This window comes from Passer montanus, unplaced genomic scaffold, assembly GCF_014805655.1.
Source record: "Passer montanus isolate IOZ18808 unplaced genomic scaffold, ASM1480565v1 scaffold68, whole genome shotgun sequence".
NCBI classification, from domain to species: Eukaryota; Metazoa; Chordata; class Aves; order Passeriformes; family Passeridae; genus Passer; species Passer montanus.
The window spans coordinates 437442-463231 of NW_024371926.1; the positions used below are offsets into that span (position 1 = coordinate 437442).

Sequence of the window (25790 nt, forward strand, 5' to 3'; positions counted from 1 at the left end):
CGCTCGGGAGCGCTCCGGCCCGGCCCCGGCGGCGCCGCGTGGTAGGCCCGGGCCGGCCTTGGCTCCTCCTCGCGGCGCCGGGGCCGGTTGGGCCCGCCCGGCCTTTCCCGGAGCCGCTCGCGGTGCGGGGTGCTTCACGCCGCCCGTTCCGCTGTCCCGCTCCCGGAGATCCCTGCCCTCCGCCCGCGCCCCTTGGGTTCCGCGCTCCCTCGGTCTGCCCCGGAGGTGCCATCCCGGTGTCCGGGGCTCCGCGTGCTGCCGGGGAGGCGGGCGGGGCCCGGCGCCTCGAGGGAGCCGCGGCCATCACCCCGCCGTGTGCGGCTCCCGCCGCGGCGGGAGGAGCGGGGCTCTCTCGCCGCCCGCTTTCCCCGTGAAGTTGGGCTGAACCTGAGGCGATGTGGCAGAAGAGGCGTTTTAGGGGCTCAGGAACGTGTGTGAAGCCTGGGTGTTCGTTTTCCGTGTACTCATAAAGGGTTTTTCTGCTAGTTGGCGTTGTTTTGGGGAAATGAACGTGTTTGGGGTTTCTAAAAACGCGTTTCAAAGCCTGCCCAAGGTGGTTGTCGCTGTGTTTCCCCCTGGATGGGGTTCTGGGTGTCTGTGTGGAAAGTGACGTGGTAAGTCTGGAGTGGGCAGTGCTCCTTAGAATCACCAAATCGTGGGATGGTTTGGGTTGAAATGGACCATAAAGCTCATCCCACTCCTGCTGTGTGCAGGGACACCCTCCACTGTCCCAGCTTGGACACCTCCAGGGCTCCTGGGTGACCTGTGCCAAGGCCTCACCACACTCACAGGGAGGAATTTCTCCCTAACCTTCAATCCAAACCCACTTTCAGTGTGAAGCCATTCCCCGTGCCCTGCCTTGGGAGGAGCAGGTGAACTCGTGTGTGTGTGGTGTGTGCAACACCACCCTCTCAGGACCTGTCAGAGGTGGGGGACTCCTTGGTTTTTATGTGCACAACGATGTGCCAGGTGCTGTGGCACAAGAACAGATTTGTTGCTTGAAATGAGCAATTTCAAACCATTTGGAAGATGGTCTGGGTTGTCTTGTAGCTGGTGCCTTTATTGCTGCAGCAGCAGGGTCACATCAGCAAATGGACTTTTCCAGGCTGCTTTTCCTGAGAGCACAATTAAATCATCCAGTTCCTCTCTGGAAGGAGTCCTGAGAATTCCCTCTCATGGGGAGCAGGGGCAGGTGCTGTGTCAGTGCTGCTGGTGTGTGACATTTCGGGGGGGCTTTACTGTGCCCTTGGTGGGTGCTGGGCTGGGAGAGTTCGCAGGGATTGGGTGTCACAGCCTTGGCTCCACTCACCCAAAAGGTGTTTCAGAGCTTTGCCTCCCAGGTTCCCAAAAGAGAGAGTCAGTGCAGGCACAGGAAAGCAAGTGCTAGGATACAGCAGTGGCTTCCATGGCTGCTCTGGAATTTCACAGGTGCCCAGCATGCAGTGAGGAAATGGCTGGCTTTGTGACCTTTCTTATGGGTTGCACAATCTCACAGCAGATGAAAGGACAAAACAAGACAGTTACTGTAGAGAGCTTTTGCAAATGTACGTTTTTGTGTCATAGGATCCTCTTGAGGGTCTTGGGCCTTGTGATTTTTGCCTAACATTTCTTTGTGTGCTGCTACATATTTTTGAATTGCATCCTTCTAGGAATTATTGTCCCTACTTCAGCAGGAATAGGGAAGGCAAGTAAGAACTTTATTGGAACAGTTTCCTCCAATGTCCTTGGGCAGCTGAAGGTTGGGAATGCAGCTCCTGAGGCAGTGCTCTGGTGGATGTGCCCTGGGTGTGTGTTCACATGAGTATGATTTGGAAATGCTGCAGTCTGCTCACAGGGGCGTGCAGAGTTCTGGGGTCTGAGCCCTTCCCCTCCAGCTGGGAGTGCTGCCTGTGGGATGAGGGAGGTGCAGGGCTGCCTCCTATCTCATTTTCACATCCTTTTTGTCCAGAGATCCAAAGAGGAAACCTTTTACCTGTCAGGTTATTGCAAGGGGAGATCAGGCATTGGAAGGGAGGGGCTGCCTAGGGAGATTGGGAGTCCCCATCCCTGGAAGTGTCCAAGGAGCACCTGGATGTGGCACTCAGTGCTCTGGGCTGGGTGACAAGGTGGGGAGCAGTCACAGGCTGGACATGATGATCTTGGAGGTCTTTTCCAACCCAAATGAATCTGTGAAGAGATGGCCTGGCCCTGGGAAGGAGGTGCTGTGACGAGCAGTGGTGCTCTGGCTGCAGCCACAAGTTCACCCAGGCTGTGTTGGCAGCAGCAGGTGGAGCAGCCCCAGATCCCTGCTCTGTTCTTTGTCTGCAGTGTCCTGCCCGTGTCTCTGCTGAGTTATACCCTGCTGACTTCCTGCTGTTTCCCAGCCTTCCTAATTCCCTGCCTCTCTGTGAATTGTGTGTCTCTGGAAGACAGTTCTGCTCTCAGTGTTTCAGCAAGTGCTGTCTGGGAAAAGGCTTCCCTGGGCACTGGGGTTTGGACCAGCCATGTGCCCTGACCTTCACTTCCAGTTCTTTATCATGGAAGTAAGGCTTTGTTATGTGTATTGTTAAAAAAAAAGGATATTCTGCTGATGGGGTTATGATAATATCATTTAGCTTGTCTGCTGCTTTCTCCAGCTGATTTGAGTCAGGAAATGTGTAAATTATTAAAGAAAATGGTCATTTGGATCAGGCCAGGCATGTGGGCTCACAGTGAGGTGCAGGAAAGCTGGTGAACCCTTTCTGGTATCAGTGTTGCTATTAGAAAACAAAAATGTTACGGTTATAAAACAAAGTGACAATCCATGCACATCAGCAGATCTAAATTTAGTTTACCTGTTCCCACTTTCTCTGCTGTCAGAGAAATGTTGCTTTGGGAGGCCTAGGGAGTGCTGAGCTGGACTGGATAAGGCTGAGGATGCTTTTCATTGTAAGGCCATGATGTTCCCAAGTTGTGTCCCTGAAGGAATAGAGTGGTTTTGCCAGAAATTTAAGTATTTTTCAACTCACTTGGCTTTGTCTTTGTGAAAGGACAGTTTGTCATGTTGGAACTCGTTAATTGTTTGAGCAGCCATGAAGCCCTTGATCTTTTTCTCCATTTCTGGAAAAGTTTACAGTATCCTGAGCTGTGTTTAATGGCTGCACGTGCCAGGGATGTGGGGTTTGGGTCGTGTGGTTGCCTCAGAATTACGGCGGTACAGGGAGTTCTTTGGTGAGGCAGGAATTTCAGGATATTTAGCCACATAGTTCAGGCCATGGATGTTGGAATAAAGAGGAGTGGTGGTGGCAATTACAGGAGCTGTTCTGGCTCCCTGGGGAGCTTGTGCCAGGTGATGGTGCCAGGCTGTGTGACAGCTGCTGGCGGCAGTGGGGCTGTGCCGGTGCCCCTTGAGCTGCCCATGGTGTTGCCCTTGCTGGACAGGCCTGGGAACAAGGCTTAAACTGCTCTGTAGGATTCTGTAGTGAGTCCCAAGATCAGGAAGTTAAATTTGGCCCCAGCAGCTCCTCAGGTCTTTGTTCCTGCTGGTGCCAGGACAGATCTGTGCCTGGGAAGGAGCCGGTGCCATTTTGTTTCCGGATGTCAGGCTGGGTGTGTGGGTCTGGAGTCTCCTACCCTAAAGGAAACATCCTTCTCCTCCTCACAGAGAAACTGTGTTAGGAGAGCCTGAGCATTGAGGGAGTCACTGCCGGGAGCTCGGAGAAGTGAAGAGTTCCTGCTTAATTTAGCTTTATCATGTCACAGCTATGAATAGTGAAATCACGGGATCACATTTCATGCCAGCTGGGAATGGTGTTTGCGCTGCCTCACTCCATGGTAACCGGAAGCTGCCGGGCCTTAAAAAAAAAGTGAAGCTAGTGGCACAAAGAGATGGCAGCCGGCTGCTCTGGGGGTTGTTTCCCACCCAAGGAGGGGTTTTCTGTCCCTGTCCTTGCTCCTGTCACACCTGAACACAGTTTGTGCCTCCCTGGTGTGCGAGAGTGAGGCCTGAGCACAGCCCTGCCCACGGCTGCAGTGATCCAGAGCAAGTGCCCTGCTCACCATTTCACCTCCACAGTCGTCACCCGGCCATTTTTAGCCTGCCATGATTTACAGGGTGAGGTGGGTGTGCAAACCCCCGGGAGCCCCTGCTGGGACCGCAGGGAGCGGGGCTGGCTCGGCCGAGCGCTGCTCCTGCTCCTGCCTGGGGCTGGGTGAGAGCAGCAGAGGAGAGTGGGGCAAGGAGCCCCCCTGGGAGCACCAAAGGTGATGGGGCTGTGGGGTGCCAGGCTGGAATTCAGTCCTCCAGGGACTGGGGCTCAGCGTTAATGATGTTAACTAGCCTGTGCCTTAACACGGGGCTGGACATGTGATACCAGGTGGCGTGGTGAACATCGTAATTTACACCTGAAATAATTACAGGAATTGTTCCTGTGGGGCTCTGTGTGAGGTTGGTTTCCTGAGTTAAGACCTGTATATGCACTGTCTGATTAGATGAGGTTGTTCCGGCTGCCTTTTTTTACTGAGAAACTGAGATGAATGGCTGAAATCAGAATCCTTTCCTGTGCTGCTAAAATAAAAGGATTTGCCAGTGTCTGGTTTGGTTTAAATTTGATTTTCCTTTTTTTACTTAGGTCAGTCGCTTCTAAAGAAGCAGTGTTTAGAACCAGATTTGATGGGACACTTGTACAAGGTACGTGAACGTAGCATGGAAAATTGTTCAAATAGGTGTTCAAATAATTGTTCAAATAAACTTATTCCATATGGACAGGATTCCTGTGGACAGGCATTTCTCTCTGTTTGAAGCCTGTCAGAGTGTAGGAATGGCCTGGTCTGGTGCCTTGTCCTTACAATAACGCCACAATTAAAAAACAAAAAAATTAACTTTAAATGTTATTCCAGGTCATGGAAATCCTTTTCCTTGTTCTCCCCTGAGGTAGTGGGATTCCCATTAAGGTAGAGATGAATGAAATGCTGGCTTGAGAATGTATGAGTAGTTTTGCTCTTTTCAGCTTATAAATGAAATTTGATGGAGTTTGTATTTTCATAGGTTAAATGTGTGGAGAGTTGTAATCCCTCAGGAGATTTTTTTTTGCTGTAACTGTACTGTGTGTTGCTGAAGAAATTCCAAAGAGCCCCCAGTCAAGCAGTTTTGCTGTTACTTGCTGTTTATTTGGAAGCAGAACTTCCACGTTTTTCAGCGTGCGTGGCGCCTGCTGGGCTCCAGCTGGCAGACACCTGAGAGGATGGAAATGTCCTCGAGGGTGCAGTTCATCCTCCCTTTGCTGGGAACTTCTCTTACACGCGAGTTTGAATTCTTTGAGTTAACTAATTTGTGAATAGTTTTCTTGGGGGGAGTAAATTGGACCTTTTTTTGCTTCTTGTGGGGATTGCAGAACTCCAGGCACGAATTCCCAGAATAGTAGGGCTGTGCTGTGAGGAAGTCATCAGTTTGGGGAAAGACCTCATCTGCTTTTCCCAGGCTGTGTAAATTTGGAGGGGAAAAGCTGATGAAATAGGTTTTTCCCTTTTTAAAAAAATTATGGATGTTTTCTTCTGTGTTTAACAGAAATTCCAGCTGCCCAGCTTCTGTAACAAAAGCACCCAGATTTCTAATCAGCTTTTTCTTGGATTGTTTCCTTGAGCTCCCTGTCACTAAACTGTCTGAATAACAACATATGACTTTTTAAGCTCAGACATTTGTAAAACAGTGTCTCTCAAGTAGCCAGTTTCAAAAAGTCACTGATTGGGGTGTCTAGCTGGTCAAATTAATTTGGAAAGGGATTGTTCAGCACTACAATCTGCAGAATTGGTTCTTTTCACGAGAACCTGTAAATACTCTTCCAACCATTCCACAGAACCTGCTTCTAATTATCTGAACCCAGGGCTGGAGCTCAGGGTTAAACTTCTTTAGGGATTAATTTAATGGTGTGAAAACCCAAATGTGCTTGAAGGAACATCTTAATTTTGAAAGCACACAGACTAGAGAGAAATTGAAACTGCTGCTGACAAATTGTGTTTCCCTTGCTGTGGCAGAATAAGTTTGGGTGTTCTCCCCCAAGCATGTTGAGCACATGTTAGAGCAGAACACTCTGCTTTGTGGTTAGGTTTTTGGTAATTTTTCTTTTAGCAATGTTGTCTGGGACATATTTTGCTGAGGAGGTCGGTAGGTGTAGCTGTAGCTTCAGTTAATGTGTGTAATAAATCTTCTGAAAACACACTGGTATTGGATCTGGAAAGAGAAATCATTCTGCTTTTGTTCCCCAAAAGAAATTTGATTATAATGAACATTTTAATTTGCTTCTCCCTGGCTGGCTGTAGGAGCTGTGCAGGTGGCTCTTCCCTTCCCCTCAAGTGTTCCATTGATATCAAGAACATACTTAAGGCATCTTGCACCAAAAATGAGCTTGAAAAGGAAGAATCCAGTAGAAAGTGAGGTGTTAAGAGTTGGATTCTGAGCTGACAAAGATGAGTCTGCTCTCTGCACTTGCTGCTGCACTTCAGGGACGTGGAGAGAGCTGCAACTCTTTATAAGCTTATTTTTGCAGTGATTGTTGTTGCCTCATTATACAGAGCACACTTTGTAAGGTATTTTGTGGGATTATTCCTTTTTTTTCCAAATGAACTAATCTTGTTTGGGTTTTGGGGCTTGGGATTAGGAGTTGTAGAGCTGGCAGAAGGAGAATTATTTTTTTTTCTTTCCTGATAATGAGGGGTGTTGAGCAAATGAAGGAGCAATTCAGCTGTTCCTCCCGAGCTGAATGTCTGTGCTGGTGACACCAAATGGATGCCAAGAGGCTCGGGCAGAAATGTGCTCTCTAATGAGGTGCCACCTCATTTGCTTTGGGCCTCACAGCAAAATAAACCACAACAGCTTCACTCAAATGCTGGCCAGTAAAAAGCAAATTTTTGTTTTCCTACAGCACTTCCAGAGAGCTTCCTACAAAAGCTTTTACAAAACATTTAATATTTATGAGCTGAGTGTTTGCAAACACTGTGATAAAGAGAAACCACTGTAATGGATTTCACCACACCACGCTTGTGTCTGAGGCATGTGCACAAGCCATGTCACTTGTTTCCAGGTGTTTTGGGGTTTATGCTCAGATATGAACACAAACAGCTGCCTTGGCAGGGAGGTGCACGCTGCATTTCCCTCTCCAAGCTGTGGTGCTCCCTGTGCAGGATCCTCACTGACACCTGGGGATGGAGTGGGCTCAGCTGGAATGTGCCAGCTGGCTGCTCTGGGGAAGGGCTGAAATCCCAGCTCCTGCTGCCCCAAGGACCTCGAACAAAGGAGTGGAAGATGGAAAGAGTCACAAAGTAACACAGGCCAGTTGGAAGCAGGGAACAGATTCCTGGAAAAAGGCTTTTTGACAACCAGCAATGTTTTTAATTTGACCCATGACTTGGCACATGGAAATGTTCTTTACAGTGTTCTGGAATAAGCAACTCCTGGACTATGATTTCCACTTCAGCAGAGAGCACTGAGCACGTTTCCCAATTCCTTTCACTCTCAGGAAGAAAGATTTGCTACTCCTGCCTGTTGTGTCTTGACGTGGTTACTTTTTCTGTAATAGTATTCTAAGCACAAGAATAGTATTTTTCTCCAAAGGAGAATCCAGGTTTTGCTCTGGATGACACCTCTGTGTGTGGGATTGTAGCAAAACTTGGTGGTAACAGTGGTGTTTGGGAAATAGGCAAAAAACCCCAGAGCCCAAGGGTCACAAAGCAAGAAATAATGGGTATGGCAAACTCTGCCACTCTGAAAGGCTGAAAGTCAAAGATGTTTGTAAGATAGAAGCTGAGATTTCTTTTTGAGGACATTTAGACTCATGGACAAGAAAACAGTAAAAATAATAAAAAAAGGTCTGTGGCGTGTTGTTCTTTGTGGCTTTTTTCCCAAGATTGGTAAGCAGGATTTAAGAATCACTAAACTTTTCAACACCACTTTTCCTCTTGGGAGAGAACAGGACTTAAGCACCAGTTCAGAGAAAGGTTTCAATGCTACTTGAAAACTGTGCTTTTTCAGTGGAGTAAGGACAAGAAATTAATACCTTTAAACAAATCTATTTTATGGCTGAACACAGAGTAAGTGACATTCTTGCTGTTAGCTCAGAGGTTTAATAACATGGAGTAATTTCTGAGGTTGTGTTTACTGTTGTTTTCTCTTCTAAAACCTCCACCCCTCCAGCAGTGCATGGAAGGATTGTGAAATGTAACTGTAGACCTGTCAGAAAAGCTCCCAGTGGACTGGTGGCTCCCTTGGATGACGGCGATATGCTGATGGATGAATTGTCAGGAAAAGAATTGTTTCTGTTGGCTTGTGGATTCCTTTAACAATATGGGAAAACCCTTAGTCCTGAGCCCAGTAAGACCATTCAAATGGCCTGAGAGAAATGGCTCCAGCACGGCTGCACTGACAGAGATGTGTGTCACAGCAGGTGGGATGGGGCAGGGGAGGTGGAGCAAGGAAGGAAGAAGACTTAAAAATTTTGAAAGCATGAACGATAATTTTGAAACCTACATTATCCATAAAAGTCCATGGAAAAATCCCTGGTCAGCTGTGGTGTGTGTGTTCCCTGAAACTCTGGGGATCTGATGAACCTTTTGGGTGCAGCAGGAGCTTAGGGCAGCCGGTTCACCCCTGGTGGCAGTACAGCAGTGCATGTACAAAGGTGTATTTTCTTCTCATTTCAGGTCTTCTTCTTGATTTCATAATTGACAAAGCTGAGACGGTGAAATCTGACAGAAGGGTGCAAGGTGTGAGCCTGCTCAAGCAGGTAGGCACAGCAAATAAAATACAAGAGGAAAAACTTCCTGTCTTGGCATTTGTAATAAACCTTCTTATATCTCTTCTCTTCTGGGCATGCTGCAAGTTAGACTCGTGGTAAAATTCTGCTTTCATTGTTGTTGTGCAAAAAATATGGAGCAGGTTTAGAAGAAAAAAATCAGCCTTGTGTCTTGGAATGTTTGGACTTGTCTTGCCAAGTAACTGCAAAATATAAGGGTAAAGTAGAACAATTTGGTGAAAAAATCCTGGATGTCCTGGTAAAAATAGTACCTAGTTTTGTTTTTTTAATGCTATATTGATTAATCTTTGGATTTACAGCCTGGTGATTTTTGGGAGGAGAACACTGCTTCCCCCATATACCATAAGTGGCCAGATAATTAAATGTCACACTGATCTAAGTGTTAAATCCCATATTGTGCCATGTGCCCTCCTCCAGCTTTGTTCTTTGCTTGAACATTGCAGTGATTTCAGTCAGTGGCCTTAAAAGTTTTCCTTAACTATTGTGAACATTTAAATTCCAAAGCTTTTTGTGGAAGCTCATGGAAGGGCCCAGCTGTGAGAGACTCTCAGTGGTGACCTTTTTTTATTGCTGCAGAGTGGAGCAGAGTTGTGCCTCTCTTTTGGGTTCTGTCAGGAGGTAAAACATTAACTTTCCTGCCACTGTTTCCTGACAATAGTTTGCCTTCAGGGCAAAGTCCATCGTGGTGCTTTAGTGGGAGCATTTGCTCCTCTATTGTTTCCATCAGTGCTCTGCTGGATTGCCCTGAGGGTTTGGGAATGGAGAAAGCAAAGTTTGCTCTATGCAGTGTGGTTTTATGACAGATGAACAAGCTGTCAGGTGTCTGTTTCCCAGGGGGTGGTGCCTTACCAGAGCTTCTAACTCAGCACACAGATCACATCCAAAAACTGTGGGTGTTTTGGGTGGGGGGCTACACTCCTTGGGAAGATCTGCTGGACAGCTTAGAACTATGCCTGCAGAGGAAATAAACCCAAAAAACAAAAGTTGAAAATCCTTGGCAGTGCCTCCAGCAGGACATACCTTCCAGATGAGTGCAGTCATGCTTGCCTGCTGGGAGAGGAGATCTGCATCGGGCAGCAGCATCAGCCTTGTCCCTTCCCAGGGGCAGCAGGAGCTGGTTCTGGGGGTTCTCTAGCTGTAGGAAGGAACTGGGACTCTGCAGGGCAGATTAAGGATAAGTCCCTATAGCACTGTGCAAATGCTTCTGCTTGCAGTCCCTGCTCGGGGCCAGACACAGCAACTCCAGGAGCTCCATGGGCAGGGGAAAAATGGGAATGGGAGGTTAGCAGCCACTGCTGTTCTCAGAGTTTGTCTTTGCTTCACTTGCAGGCACCTCTTTATTTAAAAAATATAAAATCCTTTTTATAAGAACAGATGCTTTCAGAGGGTATTTTGCTGAACATATTTTATCTGAGTCAGTCATTCTTAAAACTAAATGTGTATCACAGTGAGTTTACAACTGCAGTTAGCTCAGGGGAGCTGACGTGACTCCAGTGTGCAGTTTGTTTAACCTTTTAAGTGCTGATGGAGCATGGCAACTCTGTTTCTATCCTAGTAGGAGTTACTTCATATGTTAGGAATGAATCAAGTTGAAAATGTTGGCAGAGATAAAGAATCCAAGACGTGAGTGTTTGGCACACGTTGCACACACCAGGGTGGTTTGGCTGGGAAGTGCTGTAGATCAAAGTGAAAGGCAAAAACTATTAAGCAGATCAAAGTGGTAATTTAAAAATCTATTTTGGGGTCTTCTTGGGATTTCCTGAGAGTTGGTGCCACATCTTCTGTATCTTGCAGTAGTTCCTGTTACCATTTCTTCTCCTTTTCCATGTTTTGGTTTCCAGGGCTCAGCGTTGGATTGTTGTGGGCAACAGAGTAGGAAGTGTTGCAGGAAGTGGTTCAACAGACATATTCAGTGAATTAAAAGGAAATACTTAAAAATTATCTTTTCACACATTCTTTCTCTGAAAAAATCACCAAGCACAAGAACAAACTGGTTCTCAGTGGCGGTATCTTTTGATTTTCATCCCTGGGGCAACAGGGAATAAAACAACATCTGTTGTTTCCTAACAGAACAGGAACATCAATTTTATTATTTTTTTCTGCATGCTTTCTGATGTGGAATATATTCAAATACTTCAGTTGAATTGATCTAACATCTTTAGTATAGTTAAAGGGAAGAACAGGAGCATGTAACATGATTTTTTAAAATAAAAATCAACTTCCCATTTCTAGAAGGTCCCAATTCTGGTGATGAACCACCATCCACTCTCCCAGCAGCTGCTCCCTGTGCTGAGCATTGTGTTTTTCCTAGAAGTGCCCTGGCAGAAGTTGAAGCCTTTAGTAACCATATATGTAATTTTGGAGAGCCTCTGGAAGTGAAGGCATTGCAAGTCAGTCCTCTGGAATTTCCTTAAAATGGGTATAACAGCAGCAGCCACACTTGATCAGTTGTGTTTATGTACCTGAATGTCTCTATTTCTAACCAGTGGGTAAAAAAAAAATAATTAATTTTGTGCTAACATAGTTCCTTTTTATTTCTGGCTCTTTTTCATTAGTTATTTTAGGTGGAAAGTTTGTTGATAACTTCCTGAATATGCAATTAATGCAACTTTTCCTCATTGGTAAAGGAGAACAAATCAGGGAGGGTGTAACTGAAAGATTTGTGTGGTCAGACTATTCCCTGAATCATCTTCTAAGGGATTTTCTAACCTTTACCTGGATACATGCCTGAAAATAGCCCAGGTAATTCATAATTACAGCTATTTTGAGTCATTTAATGCAACAGTGTAATCTCTTCTGTCTCTGAATATTTGGAAGGACATCTGATTTATTTTGGCTGCAACAGAACTCCTGGCTGGGTGATCCACACTGGTGACTGATCACAGCAACTGCAGGAACTGCACAAGCAGAGAGGACAGGACTGAACCTGAGCAGAGCTGTGCAAATAGGGTCACATTCCTGTGTCTTGGAGTATCAACTCTTTTCTAATTGCCTTTGAAAGCTTAGATAAAAGTTTACAGGGTGGGTTTTTTGATGGTAAGCTTTTTTATTTCTTCCCTGTCCTTTAAAGCAGTGGCAGCTGGCTGCACAGACAGGGATGTGGCTGCAATTACATGGAATTGTCACTTCCATGGGCTAGTTTGCCTCTAGAGGTGTCCTTGCCTCAGGCAGCACCGTGGCCCTGCCTCTTCCCAGGCTGCATTAACTTGGTACTTTAACTGTCCCACTCTCATTTGTGATTACTCTGGGTTTAGAACCTTTTATTCTTATTGCAGTTTTCCTCTTTAGACTGAAATAAACCTTCTATTCTGAGCCCAGCACCATTCATCTGTTCCTAGCAGGCACTTCAAACATTCCTATTTCCAGCCTTATCAAGCTCCACGTCCCTGGAGTCTGTCAGCCTGCCAGGTGCTGCCTGTCCTCTCCTATCAACCACATGCTTCATTTCTCAACTATTCCATTTCCCTGTTTCCCTCAGGTGCACTGACAGGTGCTTGCAGAGATGTCTAAAACCAACAAATCCAAGTCTGGCTCGCGTTCCTCCCGCTCGAGGTCCGGATCCAGGTCCCGCTCCCGCTCCTTCTCCAAGTCCCGCTCCCGTTCCCGCTCCATCTCGCGCTCGAGGAAACGCAGGCTGAGGTGAGTGTGCAGCCAAAGGGTGGAACAGGGCTTTTCCTCCCTTGCAGGTGGTTTGTCACTTAGCTCCTTTCCAGGGAAAGACTTTGATTAGATCCCAGGACAGATAACGTCCTGTGTGGCTGGCTGTTTCCTGCCAACCGGTGCTGTTTGGGTGTTTCAGTCACTTAGGAGAATAAATTGTGAATAAATAAATAAATTAGGAGAGTAAGATGCTTGTCAGCACAGTCAAGATCTTTCTTTTGAGACTTTGGTTTTTTTAATGTAATGGATCCCACACTCAAGGGTCTTTGTAGGTGTCATTGTGTGCTTTTACCCTCCTGAGAAGTGAATTCAAACAAGTTTTAGTGTCAATTTTAGACACTGCTGTGAAAGATGGGGACAATTCTTGATGTATTCTTGATAATTCTTCCCTTGCTCCTCCCCTCGGCATTCAGGAGCCAGGTAATAGGGAAGATCCTCCTGGAGGGATAAAGTGGATAAAAGATAATTTTGCTGCAGTTAGTTTTAAGAAATGATTAATGTGTGTAATAGTTGTTCTTGTCTCCCTGAATTGCTTCTGAGCAGGCCAGTTACAGGCTTGTGTCTTCCCTGGATGTTGTTTTTTTCCTTTTTTCTTGGCTAAGCATTCTGCATCTGGCAAAGCCATTCCAGTTGGATGGGGTGTAATGGTGTTCTCCTGCCTTTTCACTCATCTGAATAACACGTATTCTGAAAACCACTGGGCTGTGAACACATGCAAGTGTTACCAGTTAGAGATTTTGAAAGTCCAGAAGCTCTCATGAATGTACAGTTGGAGAAAAGACATGACAAAACTAAATTAGAGGCGGAGACTTGAGTCCAAGTGAGCCCTGTGCAGAAGAAGCTGGAATGATCCGTGCTCATTTGGGAATATCTCCTAGCTGTGGAGGAGCTTTGGCAGTTGAGAAAAAGGCACCCTGTGCAAACATGATTGTTTCCTCTGTGCTGCTGCTGAAGCTACTTCTGCTTTATAAATAATTCCTTTTTTTATAAAAAGAGTCTGAATGGAGGGGGTCGGCCCGGCCCAGCCCCCCTGCCTGGCCTTGGGATGTGCTCCAAGGTAGGTCTGGTGGGATCTCAGCTTGAAAGGCCATTGCTGTGTACTTGAGGATGCACCACAAATTGTTTTATTCTTCTTTTGGTAGGTTTGCTGTTTCTCCTAAGTTACAGTGCTGTCTTGGAGTCTGCCTAATATCTTCTGCTTTCTTTATGACTTTATTTCTCACTTCTTGTAAATGCTGAGGATTTAGCCCTGGAACAGTGCAGTGCCTGCAGTTCTGGGGGCTGGCAGAGTTGGGGGAATTATCACTTTTGGTTTTTCTTTTACTGCATAACTTCTACTGTATTTGTCTAAAAAGATTTCTGGTAAATAGTCTGCAAGTTTTGGAGTGAAATCTTCCTGCTGCAGCCTCTCTGAATCACTAGAACAGATTTTGGAAGTGTTGTATGACAGGTCCTTGTTGATAATTGATCACAGATGCAGCAGTTGTCTGAAAATTGAGCGTCTCTGTTCCTCATGCCTTGGACTAGAGCTTCTTATAACTGGTCCTTGCCTCCTCCTCTCTGCTTTTCCTTCTGGTCGCTGTTGTTTGAATGAAGAAGTGTCTCAGATAAGTTTTTTTTGCTTGTTTGAAGGATGGAAAAATCTGTTAAAATGGTCATTAAGCTGTTTGTTAGCAATGATTGGAGTATGAATAAGAGTTTCCTGCTAAACTGTGACCTGTTTGGTAGGAGGAAGAAATTAAAACAGAACTAAAGTTCATCTCTGACTGCACATGTGTGCTAACGGTGTAGGAATCCCAACAGCAGGTTGTTCTCCCTTGGTTCCAGGGGTTTGGGATGTGAGGAGCAGCACTGAGATCTGTGTGGGGAAGTTCATGTCCATTGGAGTACCACCAACGTGTGTGTCAGAGCCAGAGCTTGGAATGCAAGAGAGGGCTGTGGAAACGGTTCCAATGAACGTTATTTACTGAAATTCCATTTGGAAAAATCTCTTTTCTTTTTCAACTTCCTAGTTTGGCCAGTCCTTCCTGTAGCTCTGGCATCTGAGCTGCAGCAGGACCTTTAAACAGTTACACAACCACAGCAATTTAATGGGGGAAGCTGTTGGGACACTTAGTCACTGGAATCTGCGTTTTTCCAGGGTTTGTGCTTTCCTGGATTCGGGTTTTGTGGAGGCAGGCAGGGCCGTCCACAGCGGCACCTGGTGGTGCCTGGCAGAGGTGTCCCAGAGCTGTCCCTGCCCGGGAACTCCACGGGATGGGGCCATGGGATGGAGCCACAGGATGAAGGCATGGTGCCATGGGATGCACCTTTGGGAGCTTAAACCCACGGGGCAGCGTGCCCTTCTCCCCACTGCTGCCCTGCTGCTCTTGGGGTGTAGCCATTTATTGAACTTGCCTGACTAAAAAGTGAGGTTTTTATTGGAATTTTAAAGTGTGTCTGAAGTTGGGACTAGAGAGGGAGATTTGGGGTCTGTTGCAATAACAGTAGTGTGATTTGGATAAAATATACTTCTTTGTGGGTGAGGTATAACCGTGACCTTGAGCTGTTGAGGGCTGGATGCTTGAGTTCTGTCACTTTTTCTGAAGCTGGATAGCAGCCATTTTCATCCCAGCAAAATAGAGAGCAGTGTGTGCTTATCATGGTCTCTGCAATGATCCTGAGATCAAATACTTGACAGGATCACAGGTACAAGTTATTTCCACTGCAGTTTGTTCACAGCAAAGTGTAATACCTCAATCAGATAAGGGTAAACCGAAGGAATTTCTTTTAAAAGCTTAGAAATTAGTTTTTCCAAGTCTTTTTAAAATATATCTTCAAATAAAAAGTTGTGGCAGAAGAACAAACTCCAAAAATAAATTATGAAAAGAAACTATACATAAATATTTGTGTAATTTTTTTTTATCAGTTCTAGGTCTCGTTCAAGATCCTATTCTCCATCTCACAACAGAGAAAGGAACCACCCACGAGTCTATCAGAACCGTGATTTCAGAGGCCATAACAGAGGATACAGGAGACCATATTATTTCCGTGGTCGAAACCGAGGGTTTTATCCCTGGGGCCAGTACAACCGAGGAGGATATGGGAATTACAGGTCCAACTGGCAAAACTACCGGCAGGCCTACAGCCCTCGCAGGGGGAGGTCGCGCTCCCGCTCGCCCAAGAGAAGATCTCCTTCCCCAAGGTCCAGAAGTCATTCCAGGAATTCTGATAAGTCATCTTCTGACCGGTCAAGGAGGTCTTCCTCTTCCCGCTCATCCTCGAATCATAGTCGGGTTGAGTCTTCCAAGCGTAAGTCCGGAAAGGAGAAGAAATCATCCTCCAAGGATGCCCGTGCATCCCAGGCTGCGGGCGATAACCAAGGAGACGAGTCTAAGGAGCAGCAGTTTTCAGGAGCGGGGGCTCAAGACGCCAAAGCGTCCGAGGGATCAAAACCGTGGCAAGATGTGAGCAGCTATGGCACGGGCTCCACGTCCAGAGGGTCGGTGTCGGAGCTGAGCCCCCGGGAGCGCAGCCCTGCCCTCAAGAGCCCGCTGCAGTCGGTCGTGGTGCGGCGGCGCTCGCCCCGGCCCAGCCCCGTGCAGAAGCCGAGCCCGCCGCGCTCCAGCCCGTCCCCGATGGGCTCTGCCGCCCAGAGCGGCTCCACCTCCTTCCAGGGAGGCTCCCACCAGAGCCCCTTCGAGCACGGCTCGGCAGGAATGAGCCCCAGCAGAAAGAGCCCGGTGTGCAAAAGCCCCACACCCGTCAGTTCGCTGTATGGTGCCGCTCCGAAGGAGGAGGGCACAGCTCCCGGCGGAGGAGCCTTCTCCAAGAGGCAAGTGATGTGTTTTGTGGTGCTGGGTTATTTTTTTGGGTTACTTTGGAGGAGCCAGCTGCACGTGTGGGTGCTCCATGAGCAGGGTGAGGGACTGGGGCAGATTCCAGCTAGGAAGCTGTGCCAGCATACTGCCAGCTCTGGGCCTGGTCCTTTCTGAATTATGGAAAAAACACAGGCAGCCCAGAGTTGTGGGAAGTTGGAATTGGTTTCCCGACTTGGATAGTCCTAAAGATTGTGTATATTCCCTGCAAAAATATTCATAGCCCATGAATACTTGAAGTGAAGATTGCCCAAGGAGGTTTCTTGGCAGCTGGAAGCTCACATTTCTCAGTTACATATGTGTTGGTTATAGACATTTTTAGTGTTGCCTTCTGGAATTTTAAGGTATTGTAAATCAGAAGAAATTAATTAAATCCTACTGCATATCGTGCTGCAAGCAGCCCGAGGCAGGTGCAGCTGCAGTGCTCGTGCCTGTTTGTGTGGGTAGGATGAGAAACTAAAGCACCAAATACATCTCTAAAATGAAGACAGCTTTCCATGCAGAAGGCATCTGCTTCCATCAGTCTCTAGATTAATCTACTGCAGATTGTGCCCAAGGGTGTCACTTTGTTTTAAAACATACAGCACCATTCACAAGTGCTTTCAAGTCTTTATTGTTTTTAAAGATGGTTTGATCTGATTCTATATTAAGGATATATGAAATTTTAAAATTTTAAAAACTCCAGTGACTCTTTATTGGGGCTTTCCAGAGCACGGAGCTGGTGTCCACAGGCTTTCCTGCTGTCCCACAGAGCCAGGGTTTTGATTTGTGAATGCTTTAAAACTGTTCAGATGCTATAAACCAGCTGAATTGTTCTCAACAGAAGTGTTTTATCTCTCCCAGCAGCATATTCTCCTCTGTTAACCTGTTTGCTTTTATTTGTGTTTGCAGTCTGTCATGAAATATTTAGCTTACCTATGAAACTTGCATCCCAAATTTGAAGTAGCTTTTGAGGCTTTTATTTCCAGTGTGTTGTTTAAAGCAGAACAGTCCAATTTGAAAGGTTTGATGTGTTGTTCTCCTGAACCAGGTTTGTAAGTAAATAAACCGAGTGGGTAAGATGTTCCTCTTTTCCTTCCAATGCATCTGTGGGTCAGCTGGGTTTGATTTGTCCTTGAGCCTCATTCCATCAGTTCTGCATATCCATCTCCTTGTACATTTGTTGAATTTAGTGAGAACAAAAGTCTGAATTCTGGCTGAGTAATGTGCTTGACATTTTAATTGTTTTAGGGCCTAGAGGCAGCTTTCAGTACATGCATAGCTTGGTGTTCTCTGAAGTTTGACTCTTTGAACTGAAGAATTGACCTCATTGAGCTCTAATAAGAAACCTCCTGTAATGTCTCCTTATGATCAGGTACCTGGAAGAGCAGAAGACTGAGAACGGGAAAGACAAAGACCAGAAAGTAACAAATGCTGAGAAAGAAAAAAGTAAAGAAAAAGGGAATTTCTCTGAGTTGGGATCCACAGATGGAAAGGCAAAATCTGACTCGTATGGATCGAAAGCTGACTCGGAGAAGGGATACCGCGGCAGCCAGTCGCCCAAGCGCTACAAGTTCAGGGATGACTTTGACAAGCTCAAGGTCCCAGAGTTCCACAAGGAAGGTCATTATGGGAAAGATGAAACAGATGAGCAGGACAAGAAAGACAAGGCAAAGGGCCGGAAAGATTCGGAGTTTGATGATGAGCCCAAATTTATGTCTAAAGTCGTAGCAACTTCAAGTAAAAGCCAAGAAGAGGATAGGTCAGGAAAATGGGAAGGGGTGGTGTTCCTGCCACCTGGAAAAGAGAAGCAGAGGAAGCCTGATGAAATGGAGGAGGAAAGCTATTCTGAAAGATCCAAAAAAGAAGAGAGACCAGGATCCAAGAGAGCTGAACCTGGTCACAGGGGTTTTGTACCTGAAAAGAATTTTAGAGTGACCACTTACAAGTCAAGCCAGGAAAAAAGCTCTTCCCCTCCACCAAGGAAGGCTTCCGAGGTGAAGGAGAAGCCAGGCACCAAAGTAGAGGGGCTGACTCCTGGCAAATCCTCCTTTTCCATTACTCGTGAGGCCCAGGTCAATATTCGAATGGATTCCTTCGATGAGGATCTGGCACGGTAAGGATCTGACAGCTTTTGAGCAGTCTCACTAGTGATGTTTTTTCCTGTTTTTCTTCCTGAGATCCCTGTGTGTTTGCCAAGTGTGAGGAAGGCTAAGCAATATTGCATCACAGTTTGTGGTTTTGGGAGCTAGAGATTAACTTTTTCCTAACCTTTGCTGTGTAAGATTAGTTTAGGATGCACCAGGCTCTGGGAAGAGCTCCAGATGGAGTCAGGTACTCAGTGGCTTCTGGCTGAGGGAAGCTGAGTTATGCAGGGGAGCTACTGTGCTGCTTAAATCCTTTTGATTATCTGCCATGTGTTTTACTACTCTTACTCTCCATGCAGATTAGAATAGTGGCCTGAATTATCACAGTAACCTGGAGCAGTGTGTTTAGGAATGTTTAAAGGAGCTCCTTGCTTTTGAGTATTTGTGGGTGCCTCCCTAATAACAGCATAAACCATCAGTGAGCTCCCAGCTCCTGCAGAATTAAACACCTTAAATTGCTCCCCTTCACCCATTTTCTTCTGTTTCATGGGCTCTTCTTTTTGCAGTCCCAGTGGCATCCTGGCTCAGGAGCGGAAGCTGTGCCGGGATCTCGTGCACAGCAACAAGAAGGAGCAGGAATTCCGCTCCATTTTCCATCATATCCAGTCGGCTCAGTCGCAGCGAAGCCCTTCTGAACTGTTTGCTCAGCACATAGTGACTATAGTCCATCATGTAAGAGGTGGGTCAGGAGTCCGTGTGTCCTCGGGGAAGGTTCACTCCTGCCTTGCCCAGATCAGTGGGGTTTGTGCACTCAAAATGCCTGGAGTTGTTATCCAGCAGATGTTCCAGAGATGAGAGCAGCAGCATGATCACAATCATCTTTATTTACATAAATACTCCTCTGCACGGGCAGAAGGTGTTCTTGTTTTTACCTGAGAAATATTCAGAGTCTGGGACTTAGAATTCTGTGTTCTGAGGAATTTGTGACTCACTCAAAGAAGTTGTGTTCATTTCACTGAAACACAAAAAATTGAAACTGCTTTTTGTCAGCAGGATTAGACCTCATCCCCACAGTGCTTCATTGACCTGCAGCTGGGTTTTAACAAGCTGTGGGATGGGTGGGCTTTGTGTTTTTACAAAACTGGCACTGATATTTTGCTATTGTTTGTTCAAACCCCTGACAGAGCATCACTTTGGGTCTTCAGCTATGACACTGAACGAACGCTTTACCAAATATCTAAAGAAAGGAATGGAACAAGATGCAGCTAAAAACAAAAAGAGCCCTGAAATCCACAGGTTGGTGCCATTAGACCGTTGTCTTAACATTGCAGAAGTATTACAGATTTCATTTCTTAAACTCTGCAATAATTCCAGAATAATTCAAGTATATAACTAGCTTCACCCAAAAAAAGTTCTAAATATCTTTGGAAATACTGGTCTGCTTTGAAGGACATTTGATCTAAAATTTTCAGGTTCTTCTTATGAGCAAGGTTATATCAATGTTTTGTTGTGTTTCTTTTTTGCTTTAGGAGGATAGATATATCTCCCAGTACTTTTAGAAAGCATGGATTCTCTCAAGAGGAATCGAAAAGCTCCAGAGATCCTGGCTTCAAGGTGAACTGTTACTCTGATTAGTTTAATTCAAGAAAATGAGTGCATTGGGCATGAACTTAACAGTGATGTTTTTGTTTAAATTACTCTCTACTTAAGTTTGTGTTTTTCTTTTAAGGATGGGCATAATTCTAAAAATGAACTACAAAGGGTTAATTTTTATTAAAAATGTATCAACAACCTTTGTGAAGTGGTTAGACTATGGTAAATGACCCCAAAGTCAATTGAGGTGAGCTTGAGAAAAAAGAGAGGATTTTTGGAGCAAGTGCCCATGATGAGAGAAGAGACTTTTTGTGATATTTTTCTGCTTGTAAGTATGATTAACTCCATTGTTACGTGCAATTTTGCCAACCATGTTTTCAAAGACATGCATGTCAAAGAGAGGAAAGTAAAACTAAATGCTCAGCTAAAGCAGATACACTATTAAGCAGTTGATAAATTTTGTTCTAACAACTGACTGTGCCATTTCTGTTGATTGCTGTTACTTTAACATTCAGCACTTGTCTTAGATCCAGAGCATTTGGGATTGAGTGTTTTAGCTTTGCTGAGTAGATGAATGTTAAGCCATTGCACTCACTGTAAACAATCATAAAAAAGGCTTAACGTAAAATGTTTAAAATTTTAACCTTTGTTTATTCACCTTCATACATATTTACATTGAAGAGATTTTAACCAGTCCTGCTGAAACCTTACTTGTTTCATATTTGTTTTCGATTTTTTCCAAACACACTTGTGGCTTGACATGGACGATGGTGAGATGGATTTGATGGGCCTGAACTCTGAGCATCAGCTTGGCAGAGTGTGTTATAAACGTGGTTTCCAAACAGCTCGCCAGCCTTCCGTGAAACAGACGTGCCCTCCCAAACCCAAATAGGTGTTTGCTGTGCCACATAAGGGAGCTGCTGCTGATTTTGTCACTTATCTGTCATCCATCGTGTTGGGAGCAGTTTTATTCTCAGAGTAGAAATTAAAGCTCTTTGCCTGGGGAAAGTAGAAGAGCAAAATACCAAAACAAAATGCCTGCTTTCACTCCTGCGTTATTTGACATATTTATTTAAACAAAAAAGTGGTTAGAAACTCATGTAAGTAAAAATTTAACAGCTAGAGAATTACTAATCCTTTTGTATTTAATTGAAGGCGATTAATTTGATGTATGTTGCATATCAAGTTGTACAGTTCCCAGGATGAGTGTTGTGTAAATGCAGTAGCTGAGGCTGGGTGTTGGTACCAACATGGTGTAAGGCTTCCTGCTGCCCAGTTACCTGTTTGTCAAACCACAGCCACTGTCACTTAGGGCAGGCAGCAGAATCTCACCCAGGTGCCACAGGGCTCAAGGGAGGAGCAGGGACAACAACTGCTCCTTTCCCAAATGAACTCCTAATCCCTTCTTGAAGTACCAATTTAAATACAACTCAAAGCAAGCATTGCCAGGTGTCTTTTATGTTTGTTTTTAATTAGCAATGTAAATTTAGTTTTAATTTTTCATGCAGCTGGTGGGTTTTTGCCCTGTGAGACACCAGCTTGCTTTAGCAGACTTGGCAGGACTGTGGAGACACACACAGTGTGTCTGTGGGGCTTTGTGGCACCTGTCACACGGTGCCCTCCAGCCCAGGGGAACGAGCTGTAGGTGGCATCTGCACTGAATAAATCTTCCTGACAGACAGCAATGCCTCCCTGTCCATGGGATGTTGGCCTTCTCCCAGACCCCTTGGATGCTGCCTTTCACTGCCTCCTCCTGCCCCTTGATCACTAATCCTGGGTAGCTCCAAGCAGCAAAGAGCTTTTGCTTCTCCCAGAGTGTTACTTCTAGACCTGGGAATTAAACTCCCTCTAGCCCCTACCCAGGTGAGACTGTCAGCAGGACCTCAGGTGCACCCATGGGCTGTCAGAGAGCTCTGCCACACTGTCCTTGTGGTCCATAATCAGCTGGATGGGATCCCCAAGTTGTTTACATCCTTGCTGGCTGTGGTGTACAATAAATGTCAGCCTCCATGTCTCCCTCCCCTCTACCAGACTGTTTATTTTAATGCTGTTTAAAGAAGAGATTAAAAGTTTAAAAAGCAGTGATTTTAAGTGTAGGAAAATTGAATTCTGACAAAGGCAGACTTATTTTAATAGTGCATTATTTGACATCTTAAAGTGGAATATTCATTAGTGCTCAGTTAAACTCCAGTTCTCCAGAAGTCTGTGCAGTCAGTAGCAAAGTAAATGGTGCTGAGCTGGGGCACTGCAGACCTTGTGTTCAACTCTGCCCTCCCTCTCCTCTGCATTTGTAGGCTGAAGGGAAATACAAGGACGACCCTGTTGATCTGCGCCTTGATATTGAACGCCGTAAAAAACATAAGGAAAGAGATCTTAAACGCGATAAATCCAGGGAGTCGGTGGACTCGAGAGATTCAAGTCACTCAAGGGAAAGATCAACTGAGAAAACGGAGAAAAGTCACAAAGGCTCAAAGAAAAAGTATGTAGGAAACCCAGTAGCCATTTCCTTGTGCCTCTCGTGTCTCTGCTGCTCAGGTTGGAGACAACACCATGTACAACAGTTGTGCACACAGTTGTGCCCCTGTGACATAACTCCTCCAGTGGCCTGAGCTACCCCTCTGCGTGTGGTCTCGCTATCATTGTATCTCTCAGAAACACTAAATAATTGTAAAAGGTAGATGGGAAAGCTCCATGTGTCAGGATGGGTGAGTCACTTTTCCTTCTTGTTCCTGTTGTGTCAAGAGAGAAACAGCCATGTTAAAATCACTTGGCTTTGATGTTCATTTAATCCTTTTCTATAAGCTTAATTTTCCATTTGACTAAAACTCCATGGGTGCATGCTAAGCTGAGAGCAGGTGGTGTAAACACCTTAGGAAGGAGCAACAAGTTCCTTCAGGAGAGGTCTTGGGCCCTGTGTTAAAGCCTGTTGTAGTAGGAAAAGGAAAGCATGGCAGTGACAAGAGAGTGGTAAAGAAGTGGTTTTGTATGTGATGGGTCACAGCTGGGTGCCTAATGCTGTTGTGTCCTACTCCCCTCTGTTCCCACCTGGAACAGGAAACACCGACGGGTGCGTGAGAGGTCCAGGTCCAGCTCCTCGTCGTCGTGGTCCTCCCATTCAGTCAAAGCAGAGGAGTATCCCGAGGAGACTGAGGAGAGGGAGGAGAGCTCCACAGGCTTTGACAAGTCCCGGCTTGGGACTAAGGAATTCTCTGGTCCAAATGAGAGAGGAAGAGCGAGAGGAACCTTTGTAAGTGTTCTCCACCCCTGCCCCAGATGGTCTCCACCTGTGCCCTGAGGGTTGATTCCCAGAGTGGGCAGGAAGTGGCTGTTGTGTGTTCTCAGTTAAAGCTGCCCTGGAGGAGGAGCCCCTGGGGTGATGAGCCCCAGTGGAATCACTCAAAGTCTGGGGCATAAACCAGGCTGCTGGGGGTGTGCTGTGGGCAGCAAACTCCAGATGGGAGGAGCAGAACAAAGCCTGGAAGCTTCTGTGCATTAGTGATGCTGAGCAGCCCGATGGGCACACGCTGTGCTTCCACTGGGGTTTGGCCACGCTCCTGTGTGCAGTCCGTGTACAGAGGGGTCTCGTCTGCTTGGGGTTGCCCTGGAAATGCCTGTAGGTGATCTGCATCAGCTTTACAGGAGCTGTGATGTGCTGTGTGTGATCAGATGAACTAAAACCCCAAAACCATGCGTGCTGGTGGTGATACGGCCATGCTAAAGCTGTCCTCTTGCTTTAGTGGTAGGTTTGAGAGGTGTTTTGGATGGAATGTTGGGCATCTTGGCTGGGGTGGGAGGATTCTGCCTCTGCAGCTGTTCTATTTTTCTCCTCTGTGTTGCTGTTGCAGCAGTTCAGAGCTCGAGGGAGAGGATGGGGCAGAGGAAACTTTTCAGGCAACAACAACAGCAACAGCGGCGGCAACAACGACTTCCAGAAGCGCAGCAGAGAGGAGGAGTGGGACCCTGAGTACACACCTAAGAGCAAGAAATACTACCTGGTACGTACCTGGGTGCTGAGACACCCGTGTGCTCCGGCTGTGTCAGGTCTCAGGTGCTTTAGAGGCCAAAGCACCCGCTGTCACTGCCACACCAGGTAAGGCTTCGGGTGACGCTTCACGGGAGGCTGCTGGCTCCTGCCTAAAGAGAGCTCGTTCCTGCTCCCCGTGGAGTGGCTCCCATTAAGTGGATCCCCAAGGGCGGTGGCCGAGGCGCGGTGCAGGGCGGTGCCAGCCTGTCTCACCTGCTGTCCTTGGCTTCCCGTGCAGCACGACGACCGCGAGGGCGAGGGCACGGACAAGTGGGTGAACAGGGGCCGCGGCCGTGGCGCCTTCCCCCGGGGAAGAGGCCGCTTCATGTTCCGCAAGTCCAGCACCAGCCCCAAGTGGGCTCATGACAAGTTCAGTGGGGAAGAGGGAGAAATCGAAGACGACGAAAGCGGAACGGAAAACCGGGAGGAAAAGGACGCCCTGCAGACGACGGCCGAGTAGCCGCGGGGTCCGCGCGGTGCTGGGAGCCCTGGCAGCAGGGGAGGGGTCAGGCTGGTGCTGGGGTGTCAGGGTGATCCCCACGTGCTGAGCAGAGCCCTGGAGAGCAGCTCGGAAACCATCCCGACGTTGTTTAACTGCATTTCCAGAGTTCAGCCTCCCCAAGCACGGACTGGGACTGATCCATCATTTACGCTCGGATCCGCTCCTGGAGTTTCTCTTCCCAAAGACTTCCCTTCTGGACTGGATACGGTCAAGCGCTGGGTGAGACCCCAGATTTTCCCTTCTCTGTGACCTTATGGATGGTCGGTTATTTTTTGCTAACAGGCTTTGAGGACGATGTGGTTTTAGTTTGTGCCCACCTGACCTCGCCTGTCCTGACATTTTGTTTCTCTTTTATAATTTGACCCAGTGATAGTCGGGGGTTCACTCGCCCGCTCAAATTTTCCTCCCCTATTGTGTATTCAATTTTCTAAATTCTGCTTATTTTAGGCCTTTACATACGTAGTAGCATCAATTCAGAGATAATTTTGGAAACTATTTTTGGTTCTTATAAATAAGAAAATAATGAAGCATGTGAGTAAACATCTAAATGTTCATTTGTTGGGACCAAACTGCTATGACTTTTTTTTTTTAAACTTTTTTTAATGTAACAGTTGAGTTTAGGGCCTTTTAAAAATTATTGTTTTCCTTTTATGTTGGAAGTTAACAAAATTAGCATGGTTTAAAAGAGGAAAAAAAATTACACCCTACTTCTGGCCACTGTTTGTGTTCACTATTAGGCCTGGTGTGTGCTGGACCCCAAACTGCTTGTAGCATTTGTGTCTCCTCCCTGCAGCTGGTTGTGACCCGAGTGCCCTTTCCAAGGTGACACAATTTTCTAAGGAACTTCCGAATTCTTCTTGGGGAAAAATATAATGAGATGAGAATTTTTCAATATTTTTTATTAATCTTTTTATAAAACCAAAAGGCAGATTCCTCCTGAGCTGGTTGAGGATGGCCCTTAGGATGCATTTCTTTTTATCTCTAAAGATATTCTGGAGCAGTTTGTGGAGGGTTCCCGGCCAGGTCGTGAGCCTGGGCGGGGAGGCACAGCCGTGCCCGTGCTCCCCCTGTCCCTCTCCCCAGGATTGCTGTGCTGTTCCCCACACACCAGCTAGAGTTTGGTTTGTTTTGACTTGAACAGTTCCTGTTTAGCAAAGCCCCGAAGTTTGTTTATGCAAATAAAATACAATAAAATAAGTCGTAGGTGTAACTCTGCTTGGTTTGTGTCCTGAGTTTGGGTGGGAGCCTGAAAGCAGCAACAGGGGAGCAACTCCCTGTTGGGTTTTATGCACTAATAGATCATTCAGCCCCTGTTTTGGCAGT

General features: G+C 46.4%; 1 protein-coding gene across 8 annotated transcripts; it reads left to right on the forward strand.

The window, feature by feature from the left end:
* The first annotated feature begins 4134 nt into the window (after positions 1–4134).
* Positions 4135–25677, forward strand: THRAP3 (thyroid hormone receptor associated protein 3). 8 transcript variants are annotated; one of them, XM_039729126.1, is made up of 14 exons: positions 4140–4221; positions 4590–4648; positions 8653–8735; positions 11583–11786; positions 12244–12404; positions 15334–16239; positions 17637–18377; positions 18915–19087; positions 19533–19644; positions 19878–19962; positions 22236–22420; positions 22996–23188; positions 23787–23936; positions 24204–25677. In XM_039729126.1, the coding sequence occupies exons 5-14, from the start codon at positions 12268–12270 to the stop codon at positions 24423–24425; spliced, it is 2904 nt and encodes a 967-aa protein (XP_039585060.1). In that variant the 5' UTR covers positions 4140–4221; positions 4590–4648; positions 8653–8735; positions 11583–11786; positions 12244–12267; the 3' UTR covers positions 24426–25677. The 8 variants fall into 8 exon arrangements, with proteins under 8 accessions (XP_039585056.1, XP_039585065.1, XP_039585063.1 ...); XM_039729127.1 differs by lacking the exon at positions 4140–4221 and adding an exon at positions 8150–8396; XM_039729122.1 differs by lacking the exon at positions 11583–11786 and having other exon boundaries at positions 4135–4221.
* The last annotated feature ends 113 nt before the right edge of the window (positions 25678–25790 follow it).

Coding starts and splice junctions, on each gene's coding strand:
- THRAP3 (XM_039729122.1), top strand. CDS start 12,268: ATGTCTAAAACCAACAAATCCAAGTCTGGCTCGCGTTCCTCCCGCTCG. Junction 18,378..18,914: donor TTCGATGAGGATCTGGCACG/GTAAGGATCTGA, acceptor TTCTTTTTGCAG/TCCCAGTGGCATCCTGGCTC. Junction 19,645..19,877: donor AAGAGCCCTGAAATCCACAG/GTTGGTGCCATT, acceptor TTTTTGCTTTAG/GAGGATAGATATATCTCCCA.